The sequence below is a fragment of the Ammospiza caudacuta genome, chromosome 1 (genome assembly GCF_027887145.1).
Source record: "Ammospiza caudacuta isolate bAmmCau1 chromosome 1, bAmmCau1.pri, whole genome shotgun sequence".
NCBI lineage: Eukaryota > Metazoa > Chordata > Aves > Passeriformes > Passerellidae > Ammospiza > Ammospiza caudacuta.
Window position 1 is genome coordinate 44,015,928 of NC_080593.1, and position 19,552 is coordinate 44,035,479.

A 19,552-nucleotide genomic window follows, 5' to 3' on the forward strand; every position below is an offset into this window, starting at 1 on the left:
CATGCTTCTGCTTCCCCACCTCAGTCAGCCTCTGCCAAATGTCAGAGCTGGGGCATCCAAGGCTCCTAGGAGAGAGGGGCAAGGGAGGGAGGAGGTACGAGCTGTAGCACAGGGTCCCACACTCAGGAAGAAGTTGGAAGGCATTTAGGCTTTGGTTCCATGTCCAAAAAACACAAACAAAACAAAACAAACAAAAAACCAAAAGTCCCCCATGGCCAGATTCTGACTCTCCCCAGACAGCTCCAACTGGTGGGGAGAACACACCTAGGGAGGAAGGACACACCTTCCCCACAGGTATCTCTGTCAGATAATCTGGCTGTGCCCTTTCACCTTTCCTTCTTAGTGGCAGTATCATAAAACATTTAGGTGATAACTTTCAGCACTGCTTGGATCAACACAACTCATCTATCAATAAGATTTATCATCAATGTGAAGCAGCGTTCACACAAACCTCCCCTCCCAGTTCAATTTTATTAATGCATAATACTTGTGGTATTACGAAAAAATACTCTTGAAATCTGAAAATTTGCAATATTTTACTCCCATATTTTATCCTAGTCAAAAACTGAGGACTCATTTCTGGCACAACTCTAATAAATAAATCTTCCAATATTTTGAAGTGCAAGGGTCTGAAACACTGTTGTCTGAGAGAACAATTGTGTCTCCCTAATGTGAGTAGCCGACTTCTCAATTAGCCTGTAAAAATAAACCTGCCTTTCCAGACATTAGTCACCAGACTCTCAGATGTTTTGCTTGCAACTAGAGATGGATTCATTAAAAAACCAGAAATAGCTGATATCAAACAGGGATTCTGTTGAAGGGCAGTATTTTTATGAAAAATGTATAAGCTGATACGTACAAGAAAGGAAGGCAGCAGAGGGCTGTGCATGTGTAACCAGGGTCAGTATTTGAATCAGGATGAGTATTTGAAGGCATACACAGAATTCCCTATGCTCTACTGCCACTGCCACAAAATAGTAAAGAACTAGACTGGCTTATCTGGCTCATCTATTTTGTTTATACAAAGCAAATGAGACACACTTCAGCCCTAAATAATCCATTTACCTTTTCATAAAATTTTACTGGAGCAAAAAAAAAAACAAACCTTGCAGCATGACCTACTAGCAGTATCCACATCACCTTGCTATAAATATGCAGTTTCTCAGATAATGAAGCCCTAACAATTTAAATGTGTTTCAAATGAAAATCAGCGGAAAATGAAGCTTAAACTTAATTTTGAAAGCTACAAGTATTCGTCATAAGAAAATAATAAAAGTACGTGGTACCAGTATCATCTTTCTGTCAGATGCTAGTGAACACCTAGAGAAAGGGAAATTCTTCTTTACTTCACCACATTTTCACAGTTATTGGCAGTGAACAACTTTGCACTCTTGTGAAGCTGGAAAGAGAATCTAATAGATGCTGTTAAAAGCCAGCCAGACAGCAATAAACACTCATGAATTTGTCCACTGAAAATTTTAGCATATTGACAGATTTTGGCCTCCCAACATCCTTTGACAAAATATCTCTGTCCCATCACCAAATTGTGCTCTATAAAAAGAGAAATACCTTTGTGCCTGGTCACAGTGATTTTCACATTCACGTGCCCTGAGGACAAATAATGAAACCATTCTCTCACCATTCCCCCAAGTCATTAATGACTTCAGAGCTACCTCTTTACCTTTTCCTACCATAGAAAAAAAACTGCTATCAGCAAATCCTGGAATTTTTCAGAACTAAAATCAATAAGGAGCCGCAATAGGGACTCTAGGCTAATAATGTAATGGTCAACAGTGTAAGAGGTGATTAGTAGATCTAAACAAACCTTAGGCATTTGATCTCTAGAGTTGTCTAAGAGATCAACTGCTGATGCTGTTGCTGTTATTATATTGTAACTTCAGACCAAGGCAATTTGGAGTGCATGGGGCAGGCCAGCCACAGCCTTTTCTATCATCTCTTCTGAAAGCAGGCCAGGAGATCTGACAGCCTTACTGGTACTACTGAGAAAGGATTTCTAGCATTACTCACCTTCTCTTCCACTCAAGGATATATGGGCAATTAATGTGCTTTTCAGGAGAGGAAGGATTAGCACGTTTGTGAAAGGAAACACTGTCACTGTGCTAATCTCAGGCAAAGCAGATACAGTGGCTGTCATGCTTAGGACACGAAACATCTCTATGATCACAAAGTAGTCTTATGCTCAAAGCAGCTTGCAAATCCTTTAAGGTGTTCTGTGGCAGCAATGAGCTAAATACACCAAACTTTGAGCAATTCTGTTGAGCAAAACTTCTATGAATAGCATGGTGGAACAGCTAAATGGAAAGGTGTGGGATTCACATTCTCTGAACCTGAGAGATGCAGTGAGAGAAGCAGGGAAGAGAATGATCAGAACAATTCTTATCTCATTTGCTGCTCCTGTGTTTGTGCACAAGTAGAATGCATTATGGAAGATGGTTTACCTGAAGGGATTTGGTAATTGGATTCTGGTATGAGTGTTTTGTTTTCTTGACCAATCTATGCAAGCTGTGTCCTGGTGGTCGGTCAGGAGACAGTAACGAGATTTTGTTCAGTTTAGATAGAGTGAAATATAGTATAGAATAATATAGTATAATGAAGTAATTAATTAGCCTTCTGAATCAATGGAGTCAGATGTATCATTCTTCCCTGGCATTGGGGTCACCTTGCTTTTCCCATAGAAAGGGGTAAGGATGGCTGCACCTCAGCTGGCAGGTCAGTGCGGGGCTCTGAAGAGCACTGGTTTATCTGAGAGCTGGAGCTCTCAGTGGCAACAGCTGGGGCTGACACAGTGGCAGCTCAGCAGATGAGGGGCCAGGAGAACACCATCCTCCAAGGCCTCCTGAAGGACACAGCTGAGCCATTGCTCCTGGTGAGCAGGCCATTAAAATAACCCCAGTGTCCCCAGTGAACAAGCAGCTCTCGATTTCTCTGTCTGGGTGATACTGGGATGGAGGTGTCCCAAAGGAGATTTATCCTAACATCAAATCCTGCTCAAAGCTCTGAGCTAGTGATAGCAAACAGTGGCAAAACTTCCCTGGCATGCTTTAGCAGCTGTAACACACTAACAGAACAACAGCTACCCATAAACACACTGAAGCCTCTGGTCCCAAGAGCCATGGTTTCCTCCAGTATTACCACAAGGAGGGCTGTTTTTTTTTCATGGAATCCTGTAGAGAACTGCCATTGAGCAATTTCAAAATTGTTGGGAGAACATGAAAATCATGCTTAATTTAGGGTAACTAATTTAGATTTGGTAAGGGAGATAAAACATTTTTTATTGCAAAAAATAATTAATTATGTCAGGTGCATGTACATTATACACATGTACTTACATATTACAAAATGTGTATATCATCTAGCTGTGAGAAAACATGTTTTTTGTAAACTAAAAATGCAGATCTAAATTTTAACAGAATGAGTGTTAGATGAGATCCCTGGGTACAGAAGGGCTAAATACACATATTTAGTGTGAGACTAAGTTCACACTTTTCAAGTAACCACTGTGTAATAAGACATCTTCTAAAATATTTGCATTTAGACACACTTAATACCTATTTCTGCCCTTGTGATGCCCTGAATATCACAAACAACTTATAATTGGGCCCCTGAAGGTACTAGTTCTATTTTTTTTAACAAATGTTTTCTTTTGCCTAATATTTGATTCTGCTAGTTTCTCTGAGAGTACTAAAATTTAAAATACACATTTTATTATCTGCACCATGTAGCCATTTTCACATGGCAGTATGTTAGCCCATAAACTATCAAATACAATTTATAAGTGGAATTTTAAGGTAATCTTTCTGTTTAAAGTATGTAGTTCATTGCAATGACTACATTTATTACAAGATTTTGCAACAAGGAAAGAATTTCTGTGAGTGCCTAATTTTCAATTTACACAGTAAAAAATACAACTGGAAAGAAACCAAAGGCCTTAGTAAGTTGATTATATTTCAGCCAATGTGAGGCTTTGTTACTTTATAAGAGACTGAAATGAGATTGTCTAGAAATTGCCTTCCCTATTTTTTCCAATCTCAGCAGAAAACAATGAAGAAAAAGAATATGAAAAACTGGTTAGACTTCCATTTTTAATATCACAGGATGGTGTAAGTCACACAGTAAAATGTCCTGGAGACACAAAGGCATGAAAATGATGGATTTTCTTTAAGATACACAAGACTTCAAATTCTCTCAGTACAGCATTCAGCTGCTTTACAAGGCTACAGCCATGCCTAATCCTGATCCAGTTTAGTGACAGAAGAGCTTCATTCTTTTATTTTAATTCAAAATGGTAACACTTGTTTCTAAACTTACACAGTAAGCAGCTCTGAGCTAATTCTGGGGTCTGTAAGGATGTTCAGTGCACTATCAACACAGAGATATGAAAATTGGGAAGAATATAGAGGTCATTTAATTAATTGGCATCCCACATGCCCGCCCTCCAGTATGGAATGGTCCTCATTACCAGGGCTGTGCTTTGTTTCATTTTAAATGGTCCCAGGGATGGGACTTAGTGCTCTATCAGCTATTCCCCTGTGAGGGAACCAGACCCCTGATTTGGATTACAGTCAGCAGCACTTACAGGAGCCTCTGCTTCATTTCAGAGGATTAAAACTCGGTTTCAAAGATAATGAGAAAGAGCCCTTCAAAATGTTTCTCATACTGATGACTTGCATAGCAAAGCTGTAGAAGCCTGTACTTATTTGTCTTGAGATGGAACCATGGAGGCAGTTGGCAAATTGAAGGAAGCTCACAAGAAATGCAATGTACAAATTATTTGGAGGCAATCCTCTTATTTGCAAAAGAGAAACAGAGAAAACACTCCTCAGATCCCCTAATCCAGACAAACATAGTCACACAAAATATTTTTTTGTTTTTTGTCCTCTCTGCCCTTGCTTCAGACTATGAATTCTCCTTGTAATGTCAGGATGAAATTTCATTTCTCCCCAAAAGGTCATGGAACTGGTGGTTCTGGTAAGGAACAGGAAGTAAAAATCTCTTTTCACAGGGTGAACTCTGAAATTTGGTCTGTCAGTCATCCAAGTTTGGGAGAAAGACTCCTGTCCCTTGCTACCCTGCCCATTTTATTTAAATATACCAGATTTTCAGCCTTCTACCACCTTTTTCAGCACCCAGGCCCTTGGAGATGTGAATATAATCTCTTTTCTTTATAACAACAGTGTGTCAGATGATCTCTCCTTGTGCAATTCACTTGGATCCTTAATTATTGTGACAACATTTGTTATTTAGAGAGCTCTTTCATCTTCAAAGCACGTCACAAACATCAATTAACCCAAATCTAGATTAGTTAATGTGACAATTAATTTGCTATATATCCAGCAATTCACTGGAGTTCATTTCAATGGAGAACAAACTAGTGGCTATGAAAGTCACTGGAATGAGTTCACTTGACTCCAACAGATATGGGATCAAGCTCATTTCTTGAGTCTATTTCTCTCCCCTAAATCTTGACTGCAACATGGTATTTTCTTCCCTAGCATCTTCAGCTGCTTTATCAAGAATACAACTAAGGAACAGCAAGAGAAAAAAATAAATAAATCTGTAAGCTGAGATCACACACACACATAGAGTTAATCAGTTTTGTTTTGAGGGTCATCTTAAATCTTACACTCCACCTGCATCGAGTTTATGAAGATTGATCAGGTCAGTCCTTGACACACTCAGACAAGTCAGGGTTCCAAACACACTGCTACAATTAGTGAATTCAGGAGGCACTCATATCATAAGCCAATTGTAGATTAACCCAAACAGACAACAGGGAGAGTGGTTGCAGCAAATTCCCCACAGTCACTGTAAGCCTTATGAAATAGGCATCTAAAGTTTTTAATAATCATTGTAGTGCCTGTGGTAGCACTTCTCTCTCTCATGTAGAGAAAGCAAGGGGAATATGAAAGAAAAGGAAAAGAAACATTTACTTGAAATGAAGGTTAGATGGTATTTAGGCAAGAAGGTCTCAGACACTGCCTTTCATAGTGTGTTGCTCGATTTTATAATAACCCTCAAAATAATGCATCATTCTCTCTGAAGACTGTATTACAACTCCTATGCTTATGAAGCATAAGTATGCACTGAAACAAATATTTCTCTTAGCTTATTAAATATACACCTCATCCTAATATTTAAGCCTATTTTTTTTCTTCTTCACCAAGAAGGAACTTTTAATTATCCAAAATTATCAGCTGCACACTGAGCTCTAGAAGAACTTTGCTGAAAATTCACAACACAATAACATCCTTGAAGTGGCTAATAAATAAATAAACAAATAAATAAATAAATAAATAAATAAATACTATTCAGTCTGTAAAGAAAGAGTGGTATTCTCTAAGAGTGACGCAATTATTCTACAGATTCCAGGAAAATGCTTTGACCTAATGAAAAGGAAACAACTAACTAAAAAAGAAATTTGAAATTATCTTTTGATTCATACTAAAGGCATGTAAAGGTTGAGTCACCCTTCTTTATTTTTGAACATTTTCTACATGAAGGACTCCATTTGCAAACATCTCTTCAATAACACCAGGGTAAGCAACCAGGGAATGATTGGCTCCACTGGCATTAATTTGGTGAGTAAATTGAAGGGAAAATGTAGAACTGCTTAGTTAATCAAGTATGACTGAAATCACCCAATCAAGAAAATAACCAGCAAATCTAGCCTGTGTTGTAATTTGTTCTTGGTGCCAGTCTCTTTCTACATGGAATTAAAAGCCCAAAGAAAACAATAAATGAGCCTTCTTTTAGGGAACAGCATAAAATCCTTCAGCTCATGCCTTTCTAATCATCATTTGACACTGCTTGAATTGCCTTTTAAGGCATGTGCTTTTCAAAATCCTGCAGAAATTATTGCTGTTGACCACAAACTGTTTCTTTCCATACTAGTGCTTCACATACTCTGGCAGCTAAACTGTGAAAGAATAAAAGCACTAATGGATTTGTCTGACTATATTATTCCTTGTATTTTAAACTTTACTTGGTCTCCTTCACAGGTTCTGCTCAGTTACTTTCACTAGTGGCTTTCAGAGATACTGAGGGTTTATTTTACAGTTTATAATGCACCTTTATAAGCAGAGCTGTAGTCAAGTATTAAAGGTCACTGAAAACTTATTGATCTAGAGAACACAGCAGCAATAATTCAGAGAATATAAAAATATCCGCTGCTATTCACTTTTCCTTAACTCAGAATGGAGCAAACAATCTGTAAAAAGCAATTTCTTCCCCTAATGATCCATCATTTTGCATGAAAGAGTCAACACTTTTAAGAAATCAGAAGGAAACAGAAGGTTATAACTGTCTGAAGCAGACCCAACATTCCACCCCCAAAACTGCAATAGCAGACACTGGGAAGTGATCATTATAATAAGAACAAATTCTCATGTAATGATTTTAATTAATAAAATTAAAATCAAGTGATTATCTATTTGCATCCAGAACAATGTCAAGATCTTTTTTGTAAGCTGTGCAGCTTCTTCTATTAATATTGTAATGAGGTTCACATTATATAATAGTATCAACAAGGCAGAGACAGCACTGCATAGATTACTAATTTAAGCAAAGTGCTGGTCTCTCAAGACCTTGTTAACAATGACCTACCAAAAAATGTAGAAAATTCACAGTCTATGAAAATTCACATTGGAAAGTGACTTATTTATCAAGATCTTAATAAGGAAATAAATTGAAAATGACCTTTAAAGTCCTGAGTGCACCTTGCTAGAACTAAGAGCATTGTAGATACACTGCAGTTTACAAGCACATGGAAGTAGACTTGTCAGCAGAAACCCAAACATTGCCTGTGCTGAGATACATCTACTCCAACACATCAGATAGACAGAGCCAAGAGAGTCAACTGGACATAAAAGAAAATGGAGAAGAATGGCAGGAACCAAGTTTTAATCTCATTAGAAGCACACAGGAAGAGGCAACCTTACCATGGTTGCCAAAAGAAACTGTACTGTCTGAGGGCTTCAGGCTGCAAAGAGCCATTCATACACACAGAGAGAGGCCTTACAGCCCGGTGTATGGAACAGCCCTGGTAACCACGGCTGCGTGTCCCTCTCGCAACTGCACCAATTTCACTGTGATCAGCACCTGTAATCTGGGTCACGCAGGGATGAAGCAGTAAACAAGCTGACAGCAATGATATAATTGCAACAGACAGATTTTTGAAAGGTAGAAAAATATCTAATGGACAGCCTTCCTTCGAAAATTTCCCCTATGTGGGTGGAAGATGGAAAGGGCTTTCTATACAGATATGACATGTGCCTCCCACTCTCCTAGCAGCTTATCAGTTCACCTCAGAAACATTTTTATTCCCTCAGTTTTTTTCCCTCAGTTCCTACTTTTCCTTGTGAACAGAACTTCTTTTGAGGAGGTTCTCCATACAACCTCAGCAGGAGATAGAATTATTGTATGCCGTGTGCTTGTTTGGCCTTTGCCTAACAAGCACCTTGTTAGGAGTTTATTTTCCAAGTGTTATAGCACCTAACACTAAAACAAAAAGAGATTATTTTTCTGTATACATTCCCAGGACTTCTCTAGAGAAAGAAGAACCCTGCAACTATTAGAATGGCAGTAGATGATCTCTACCAGAAGGTAACCACAATACAATCTTTTATTTCAGATAAACCATTGACAGCAACATAACTCACATGCTGAAACCAGATTTGAATGCCAAAGTTTCACAATTTACAGGACTTTCAGCAGAACAGACTAGGATAAACCTGCCCTCAGAAGGAGTACAATCCTCACTCAGATTTATCAGTAGTCACTTTTGTGATTTGAAAATCTTTACATATCAGAAAAGCAATGCACCACTTTTGGATCTAAGAGGCATTTTGTTCACTTCAATGCATACACTAATTGTCTGTCCTGTTAGCATTAAAAGAAGGTATGATTGGCACTGAAGCGTGACCAGACTTCTTGGATGGTTTCACTGTCTGGGAAGAAAAGCTTAGTAGGTCCATAAATCTAATATATACTTCTCATAATAAAACCTAGAGCAGCAATAATTGTAATAAAGTTTTACAAGATGTCCTGAGAGGAATAAAATGTTCATTATTCTCTGCACCACAGCTAAATAAAGCAAAATTAGTTTTTTCTTTAAAAGCCCATAAGTAATTAAAATTAACAGACTTTGTAAAGAATGATAGCAAAAGACTTTTGGCAGACCCAAACTATTGGTTGCTTTGATTTTAGTGACCTTGCTCATCTTATCTTTCTAAACAGACATTTGAAACCAGAAAGTTTCAAATGCCCAGACAGTGTAAAGACTGCTTTATGTGCAAGATTTATGAAGAGCAAACTCCCTGTGAGCTGAATGACTTTCTGTGAGTTGTTAGGGTTCTTTTCCCATGTTAATCCTCATTCCCCATTACAAAAAAATCTGACCACTAAGCTCAGTACCCATTTGAATTCAGTGGCAGAGATGAAGGGCGAGGACTTCAGGCTTCCAAACAGCCTACAGAGGTAAACCAAAGGTAGGCATAATTGCAAAGTGTCTGCAGTTGAGAATTTCCACAAGCTGACAGCTCCCTCCGAGCCTTTCTGGTGCCTCTTTAAGCCTTAACTTAGATTATGCTTTTAGAGTATGTTAAAAACTAACAGCAGGAAGAGACACAAAACTACCCAGCCTTATGCAATTACTGCTCACAGTGATCAAACAATCTTGGCAAGAAGCTGGTGCTCAGCAAGGCAGCTGGAATACACTAAATCTCCCCCACGTTAAATAAGGCGCAGGGAACTCTTCCAACACTTAGCAGTAACATATTGCTATATACTTTATGAAGTGAAACAAAGCAACTGAAGTCAAAATTTCCAAAATATGGTAATGCAAAGAGTAGAATGCTTAGCCAATCAGAGTAAAACAAAATATAAACATTCTTACAGTGCTATACCAGTCACAGACACTTCATCTCTCTAATTCTTATAATTTTCACTCTTCTGTCCTAGCTGCCATCCAATTCCTAGGTTATAGATCATCTAGAAAAGAAGTAAATAATTATCTGAGAAGTACTATATGGCATCTCTCAAATATAAGTGATTTGGGTGGCTGCTCTACCATAACAGTCTTATCTTACACTCACCAAAACTTATAAAAGGCCTGATTTGAAATAAGTATAAAGTTGTTTTTTTTTATTTTACAGCCATAATTAGTTTTAAAATATTCCTGTACTCATAATCTGATGCACATCTTAGTACTTTTAGCTTTTCTGCAAATAGCTGAACTGTAGCCTCAGGCAAATACTCAGATACCTAAAGCAGGGCTGCAAACATTTGCATACACAAGCGAAAACCATGAAAAGTTCTCCCAAAAAGAGGGAATAAAAGATTGTCTTGAAAATTACCAGTAGTTTAATGAGACCTGTCTTGCTCTGGTTTTCTTCTTCAGCCATTCTCTCACTGACTGCCTGTATCTTCTCTACAGGCAGTCCTAAGGGACTACTCTTGTTCCTCTTCACTTCTACCCTTTCAGCCTGTCTTTTGGCAGCTTGTCTGCAAACAATTTTGACTACTGTCTCTGCTCATAGCTCAAAAGACCATCTTTATTCCCAGACCCATCTTCTTCTGCCCACACTGAAATCTGAGCCTTTCTTATACATTCTCACCTTGATTTCAAAGATAAGAGCATTTTTCTCCCTGTGGAACCTCATTTCTCTACACTTATGGACTTGCCACTTGTTCTCACATCCTAGACTTCATATTTTGCTTGCTTCTCTTCCTAGGTTTTCTCATCTAAGTGATTTAAAGACCACATGTACACAATGTGATGAAGGCAGTGCTGTGCTAATTCTGCTTTTCATTTCAGTAGCAGAAATCTGATCCATTTCTTGACTCAAATTTATATGTTGTTCCATAATAACAGGGCTAATTTTGTGAATCCAAGCATTCATAAGACAGCTTTTATACCCTTTCCACACATCTGTGGAAAGGGTAAAAAAGTTACAGCGAAGATGTGCACTGTAACATGTCCTCACCATCATTTTATTTTTTCCATCTGCACAGTGCATCCTGCGGTAAGGAGTGAAAAATGACAAGACCTGTTCTCCAGGGTTTTGCAGCTATAATGATGAAAGAAGAAATGTTTGCAAGGACAAAATAAAATTCTATTAAGTAATTTGATATAGTAAGAAAAAAAATAGTCATACTTTTAGGTCCAATATCCTTCCATCAGGTCTAAAAGTCTGAATAGACACTCTGCACCAGTGCTCTTTGTTTGATGTTTTTAAATTTAGTATTAGCCTTAAACTTGGTCAGAAAAACAATTGGATAAAGATTTGATTTAAGACAAATTAGCCAAAAGAAGATGATTTTTTTCTACACAAAGCTCCATGTTCCCAATTATCTGTCTTTCTGCCGACTAGAAACACTTCCATTACTATGACACATGTCTTTTTGCGGCCATCCTATTCTTCAAGTATAATAAAAAATCTCCTATTGCAGCGTTTCTTTTACAGAAGGCCTCCAGATATAGAAGTGAGGAAATAGTAGTTAAGATTGTGGTAGGGCTGCCTCTTCTCCTGAGTATACTTTCACCAGTTAAATGATGTTGGATTTAAATTATGCAACTGACTGGGGAAAACAGCCCCATATTTTTTGAGGTTACTGTAAAAAATATAGAGCATAATCTACTCATTACAGTGGATTACCACCTCTCTGCATCCTTAATTTGATAATGGTAATCATAATGCAGCTGTGTGATCATCTTTTCCATCAAAGAAGAGGGAAGTGAAGAATAGCAATCTACACTTGAAAAAGAGAGACCAACTTTTGTTTTCTATGAGTAAAACTACTAAAAAAGTAGGAATTACTTCTGACCTTTAGCCTGCGATCCTGGTCTCCACTGCACAGAGAATTTACAGACACTTTAAAGGTCTTCCACGCTGGATTTAAGTTATTCATCACAACCTGTGAGTGAAAAGAAGAAAGAGAACCCTTAACATTTCCACATCTCTCAGCAGAATGCTAACAAGAGCCACAATTCTCAATACAGTACATTCACCAGCAAGAGAAGAAAGCAGAGCTCAGCTGGAGTTTTCAGAACTACATCCAATGAGATATGAGCCCTTGAGCAACAGGCACTTTCCAACACTTTTCCTCTGCAAAGCCCCAAAAGGAGCAGGAGTGGGAAATGGACCCATACATACCCACAGATGATGTTACAGACATTGCTCCAGCATTGCCACACCCCAGTGGGAGAAAACTGACAAGGGAGAGGGTGCAGAATTTAACTGGAAGCAATGAAGACATGCAGGACTGGGCTTTGGGGATCGACAACATCAATTTACAGGCACACTGTTTACCTTACTAGGAAAACTCTGCGGAATCCATAACAGGTTTATAACCCCTAACACCTGCCACAGCTCCACCCTGTACACCTAAATGCCATTTTTAAAGGCAGTGCCATTTATTATGGAGCAATTATGTCACTAGTTGATAACAAACAAATGTAAAGCACCCAGATTACAATCCCTGAGAGGATGTGGGGAAGAAGCAACATAGTATTAATGGGAAAATATGATACAGCCTGTAGCCTGGTTTTGGCTAAATCCAATGTTTAAATCTCCTGACCTTCCAACCGAGTACCTGCCAATTTAATTAGGTTTGGACCTTTGGCTTCATCTTCCTTTACTCTAAGGTGCACAAGTCAAGACCTGATACCCATTAGTTAACGACATCAGAGTGTAACACCAGGAAGTGTATCGGTGATATTTTTGCCTGACATGTGAGAGGAATGATGCATCTGACTCCATTGATATCAGAAGGCTAATTAATTACTTTATTGCACTACATCACATTACATCTAAAAGGAATCTGCACAAGCACCCAACTCAACTCAACTCAGCTGAACAAAATCTCATGACTGTCTGCTGACCAGCAGCCTGGACATGTGCTTGGCCCTGATAGGCCAAGGAAACAAAATGCCATCACTTTCGGTAAACAATCTCCACATTGCATTCTACTTTGACACAACACAGGAGCAGCAAATGAGATAAGAACTGTTATTTCTTTCTCTGAGGTTCCTTGCTGTAATTCCCAGAAAATCCTTGGGAAGTTGTGCCTTGCTTTTCTCTGAGAAGAGAAATGCGGCCACAGAAAGTGTTTTAAAGTGTGAGTGTTTGCACATCCACATTTAAAACCACTTCCCTTTGTGACATGGGAAGCATAAAGTATGCCTCCTGACAGCCCATCTGTGTCCTTGGAAAGTGAATTCAACTCTATTCCTTACCTCAGTCCTGTGAACAAGTTGTTGGGTTGCATCATCGTTCACCCGAAAAATCTCCAGAAAAGGATCAGATTTGCTGAAAAAATCCTAAAATAAAGTACAGGATCAGTTACTCTTGAGGCTTCATTTTCTTTCATCTTTTCAGGCACAATGCACTGGGTTCTTCCCTGACTGCTAATGAAAAGGAAGAGCCAGAGTAGTTTTAGTGAGACGTCTTGGTGTTTCTCAGCAATACTTCATTCTTGTCCTTGTCTCACAAGGATTCCTGTGGTACTGTTGTTATTCTCAGTTTGACTATTTAATCATGGCATGCAAAACTGTAAAATATCATTTTACAACCTCTTCCCTTCTTACATCCAGCCCAGATTCCTGAGCATTAGCTCTGTCATCCACCTACCTTGTTTCTTTTTTCCTCCACACCTGTTTGATCTTTTGATACCAGTTTTCTAATGCATTGCACTTTGAAGCATATTCCACACTGGGGTTGAATTGCACACTGTTCACCTACCCTCTCAAAACAGAAATTAATTGGCCAAGACATTATGCTGCCACCAACTAACACAAGTCCTGTCACAATGGATTAGAGGTGGTTAGAGAAGCCAGTCCTCTTCAGGGTGTGGTAACATGGCCCATGCTAAGATGACAAACAGAGCAGTGTAATGCAGGAAACAACTTGGTATCACTAGGCAAATCTGTGACACTGCAGAACACCTTCTCCTAGTCTTGTATCTAGCTAACAACCCTGAACTTTCTTACACAAACCTAAATTAAGTTGATTTTTATAGTGCTGCTTTAGTTTGGTCACAGGCTCTTTTGTTTCAACATCTCATTTATTCTGGATATGCTAGTTCGGAGGAAGAAGAGTAACTGCCTGCTAACCCAGGAGGGAGAAACCTTCAAATTTCTAACTGTGCTATGCTGAAAAAGTAGGGTTCAAAAGCACTAAGTCCATTTCCTATAGTTTCAAGTCCCTTCTTAATTTTCTTCTTCAAAAGAGCCACATGATGAACTTTGTGCATATGCATATTATTCTTCTGTATAGGACATATCCAAAACCACACACCCCATGTCAGTTTGGGGAAGTGAAAAAGTCTGTTCAGTATCCAAGTGTTTCTATGATAGTGTTAGTGTAAAAATTACTCTAATAGATATAATTCTATTAATTTCTCCTCACCAAATGTCCACCATACCTATTTTTGATTAGCTGCAAAACCATTGGTTTGGGAACAACTTTGGATAAGATGCTAGCCAAAGTCTGGGCCTTGCAAAATTATTTTTAGGGCACTTTTTCAATTCCACAAGTTCAAAACAAACAAAAAACTCAGGGCTTTGAAAAGGGACACCTGAATTTGAATGTCTGGAGAAGAAAATGAGTTCCTACAGACCACAAAGCCTTGAGCAAGGCTCAAGGGACCTTAAGTCTTGTCATCCCCTAAAAATGACATAATGTTGTGTTGAGAGGGCTGTTTTATCATTGATCTGCTTCTTCACTTTCTAGAGAAAACTTAGTGGCCCGTTTAACAGCTGATGCAAAGCTCATGAAGATTTATTTGTCAAATCCTTTCATGGGGAGCATGGAACAACAAAGCTGTTGGCTTTGTTATTTGTTCCAGCTACATGGTAAACAGGACATTTTACATCAACCTCTGTAAAACCGGTGTCAAATTCAACTAAATAACTCTAGAGTTTGCCTCAAGGCCCTGATGAAGATTTAGTATCTGGACACCACTCAAAATTTGAAACTTCTAGGATATGGGGGGTTTTGGTGATCAAATTCTGCCAGATTGCCGGTGTATAGCAAAGAGAACAAGCAGAGAGAGAGGGTGTTGGTTTAATCATAGTGACACGAAAATCCAGAGTGCATAGGGTTAAAAAAGACTGAGCTGTCTCTTCTCACACAGAAGCATTCTGATTGAAGTTGGGTAAAAGCTTAATGTTCAGAGTTTCTTTATCAAACACAAATTGATAAGTTATTTGAAAGTACCTCAAAATGATATATCCAAAGAATGCACCCTGCTGTGCAAAAGCATTCAGAAAGGAAGCCAAGATTTCATTTAATGCTCAAAACACAGTATTGTTCCTAGCTGAATATCACAAAGGTATGACAGCACATCAGCACAAAGGAAATAATTTCTGGTTTTAACTACCAAGATAACACCACATAAAAGGAAAGATTTTAATGCTGGATGGTTGTTTATATTACTCCTCCTCCAATGCAAAATAAAGACCTAATTACTATCAGAATTGAGGTGTGAACAAAAAAATCCTTCTATATTGGAAGTGCTTTGCAATAAGTAGAAATGATAAGCTAAAGAAACATTTGCTTTCACAATTAACTTTTTTTGGTTGTTATGTTGAAATTAATAGCTTTGTATTATCCTCCAAGAATATCCTCTGAAAGAAGAATAGCTGCAATATAGTGTGCTATTTTAATAATATTTAAATGATTAATGTAATACATTTGCTGGTGGTATAATGCACATTGTTCTTTCAGTATGCGCAGCAGTTATACAGTAATAACACAAGTACATTAGATTTAAAAAAATTAGATATATCTGTTTCTAAGCCCCTAGTTTGACACATGTTTTAGTAGATTCATTTTCAGACCTCAACAATTTTTAAAATTCAGGATTGGGGATCAAGTCAAAGGTCCCTTAAAGAAGGGTGAAGCTGCCAAAAGACTAAAATGTTGAATACTATGCAACAGGGCATTTGATGAGGTTTTTTTCGGTAGTAGTTTAATACCAAAGAACTATATAAAAAAGCAATATTAGCTCATATTTTGCAGATATTTGCTGGATAATCTTTCCCAAAGAATGGTAACTGCTTCTCTCAGAACAGGAGAAGCAGTTTTCCTGCCTCAGTGCTCATAATTTATTATAGCTATCATAAAAAATGTAGCTGCTTGTTATAGTAATTGTGACACAGCTATTAATGCAATAAAACCTTTCCAAAAGTTATTGTTCCACAGTGAAGTGTTCTCAGTGGATCTCTTGAAACAAAGATGTGCCATTTGAGCTGACAGAGCTTCAATAAAACATGAAAAAGCAGTTATACCTTCCAAATAAGCACTGTAATAAAAGAATATAACTGTTATTTCTGCTGAAGTCAGTTAACTAAAGGAAACTTTCCTATCCATAATTTTCCAATAATTTTTCACTGAATGTTTCAGCCACTCCAGTAGGAAAAAATTATTAGGCTTTGTTCTGTAGCTTCTCTAAAATTCTTGCAGTTTTACGTCAGGAGAGTAAAAAACATGCAACAAACATATCCTCCCTGATAAATCTGATCAACAAATTCAGTTTAATTTTCCAAAAATGAGTTTTTGGAAATAAGTGTTTTTCCTTAGTGTAGGAAATACATACAGAGGCTTCCTCTGTTTTTCAGGAGACTCCAAAGCCAGTTTCAACCCTCAGTTTGTTTCTCTGATATTACATCTCTACTCAGGTGGTCACTTCTCTGAGTGGGGAGAGGCATGCAAAACCATGCCTAGGATTTTACAAATTGGCTCTTTGCAATTCTTGGATGTTTATTTCCCTTTTTGTGTCATCAGAGCACTCATTCTTTTTCACCAATGGCTGAACTGTGAAATGTAAGTAATTTCAAACCTTAATAAAAATAATTACCAATAGTGCCTTGCATCTAATGATGTCAAAGTTCATTATAAGCTGTACAATTTTTTTATAGAGGAAGTATCCTCTATAAGAAAATTTTCAGCCTCTAAAATCAAGTTTCAGCCAGGTATTGAGCTACATCTTTAGCTGGAGGAAATTGAAAGACTTCTTTCAATGCAATAGATTTCCAGAGATTTTCATCAGTTGAAGACAGGAGTTTGGATTCAGATAAGACATGATGAGTCACTGCTTGACTTGCACACTGCATCATCTAAGAATTCTTTTTTAGATGAAGCCCACCTTGACTGGACATGTTCAATGGCAAGAATGACAACACTGTTGCAGTATTTCAGACTGATCCTTCTCACCTTATCCCCATAAAGTGTTTCAATCACTGTCTAAAACTGCTTCTCAGTCAACGCTGACTTGGCTCAGAATTGCACTCTGGCAGTATCCTTTATACCAACAAGAGCTACAAGCAATCATAATATTTAAAGCAGATCACATCTTGCATTTGTGGAAAGCAATAACTAAGTGGAGTCCTATTATGTTGCTTATGTCCTTTCCTTTTTCCTAGATGTGACAGCATGTGGAATGGGAGGAAATTGTACAAGTTTGGGAATCACCTCTAAAGATACCTGTCTAAAGAAAGGCTATTAAATTGACATTTTGACACCTAAATAAATTATGCAACTCAAAACCGCTCAGACTCCAGCAACTCTGGAAGAGGAAAGTAATTTATTTTTCAGATGAGATGCAAATTCAGGTCCTGATAATTTATGATTGTTAATGATCCTGAGCACAGTAAAATTCTATACATTTTATAAAGTTTATTTTGAAGTTATATGCCAGTACTATTCATCTTTCAGTGTACTTTCTGCTTGCCTGAGATTTTCTGGTAGTTTCAAGTGAAAATATTTTTCATAAGTTACAACCTGATTTTGTAAACCTGATGTATATGTATCCAAAAGTAGTTTCACTGATTTGATTTTAAGCTACTCTCACATCAGATGTTTACAAGAACACACTTGGGGCATCACCATCCTAAACCTTTTTATAATTCTGCCATATGTTTCTAATTAGAAGCATCTCCATGTATAAGAAGGGACTATATACCTCAGAGTATTCTATGCCTGCTATTACACTGAAATGACAGAGAGTGGTACAAGCAGACATCAGGTTTTCTTGGGTTGTGAGTCGAGATACTTATTATAATTGCTAAACAATAACAGATAATTTCAGAAAGAGGTATTCCTTATAATGTTGAGAAGTGTTTGAGTCAGTGGAAAGTTTTTTTCCTAGAGAAGGAAAAAGTTTTTCACAACTATGCAAGTCTTTTTCTCACATTTGATATACTTTTTGTTGAACAAAATGTCTATCATGACTGAGCTGTTATGAAATTTTCTATCTGTATTTTAGGAAACTTCAGTGATAACATCACTGACTACTCACAGAAAGTTCACTTCTCTAAACACTTCTGATCTGTGGCATTTTACATAATTAAATTGTCTTGGTTGTAGTGTAATTAACTTGTCTTGATTTTAATTAGATTTCCTTGAGGTTTTTTTTTAATTACTTGCAACCCGAGGAAAGCCTCATTGTGAACATCCATCTGAAAACCCTGATGTGTTTAATAACACAAGGTTAAAAAAAAATCTGTCATGGAAGATCTCATCAAATTATATTTGCAGGCATTCTTATATCTTTCAGAAAGGTTAATATCGAGCAGCTTACCTTGTCATCCAATTTCCGTGCACTGAATGAAAGTTCAACGTAGTCATCGTTGCCAGACAATTCCTCAGCAATCACCTAAATGAAATGGAAAGCTACATTTGAGTTGTGCATGGTGTAATGGGAGGGGAGAACTATGCCATTTTTTGTGTGAAGACTGGAGACTCCTTTTAGGAAACTGAAGTTAATGTGTTTCTCTTTGCCGTCAGGAAGGACATCACCTTGGTCAGCCCACAAACCTGAGTCACTTTGTGCCATGCAACTATGCCTTGTCAATCACCTGCCAATGGACAGACACCCACATCCACCAGGGATTCCTTTCCTCTGACCAAGTGCTCCTCCTCAGAGTGGAAAACAGAGAATTCCACAATTTCCCAGTGTCCAAGGGGACAAAAACGCTCTACAAGGGTTGTATTACTCGGGTCTAAAGCCCAATTATTTTTATGCCACTTCAGCATCATTTGGCAAGATAAATGAAGAAAGGAGTGAAGTCACCTGGCATTAGCTGCCATGAAAGGCTCATTTTCAGCAGGAGAGCTCTCCTGATATAGCTTTTTTGCAATAGCCACATTGGCAAAACAATTTACCATGGACGGAGTCAGAAGCAAGTAATCCTAAAATAATTTAGTGTGATTCTTTCAGATGGTGTAAGCTATATCAGTAATCATGCCAGTCACTCTGCTGTGCAACGTCATAAAAAAACCCAACAGAACCAACTAAACCAGTTTCCTAAGTAAGCCATTACAATGCCTCAGGGAAGAGAAGGCACTAACCAAACCTGCCATATTTCACTGAAAAATATTCTTTGAAACAAACCACATTATATTCTATTTGACAGCTTTAAAACTTTTTCCTCATTGTAAATGTTCTCCCCACGGATTAAATCTCCCAAAAAAACCTATTCCCTAGGTGTTTCATGCTCATGACCACACACATAGCAGCCATGGCACCTTGC

The 19,552-nt window shown here is 37.9% G+C and overlaps 1 protein-coding gene across 2 annotated transcripts in view; it reads right to left on the bottom strand.

Annotated features, from left to right (window-relative positions):
• Positions 1-19,552, bottom strand: part of CPNE4 (copine 4) — a 229,377-nt gene that overhangs the window by 76,231 nt on the left and 133,594 nt on the right. For both annotated transcript variants that reach the window (XM_058818056.1, XM_058817983.1), the window contains 3 exons: positions 18,601-18,675; positions 13,256-13,339; positions 11,845-11,934 (listed from right to left, as the gene is read on the bottom strand). In XM_058818056.1, the coding sequence (XP_058674039.1) occupies positions 11,845-11,934; positions 13,256-13,339; positions 18,601-18,675 (249 nt within the window). The remainder of the gene's footprint in view (positions 1-11,844; positions 11,935-13,255; positions 13,340-18,600; positions 18,676-19,552) is intronic.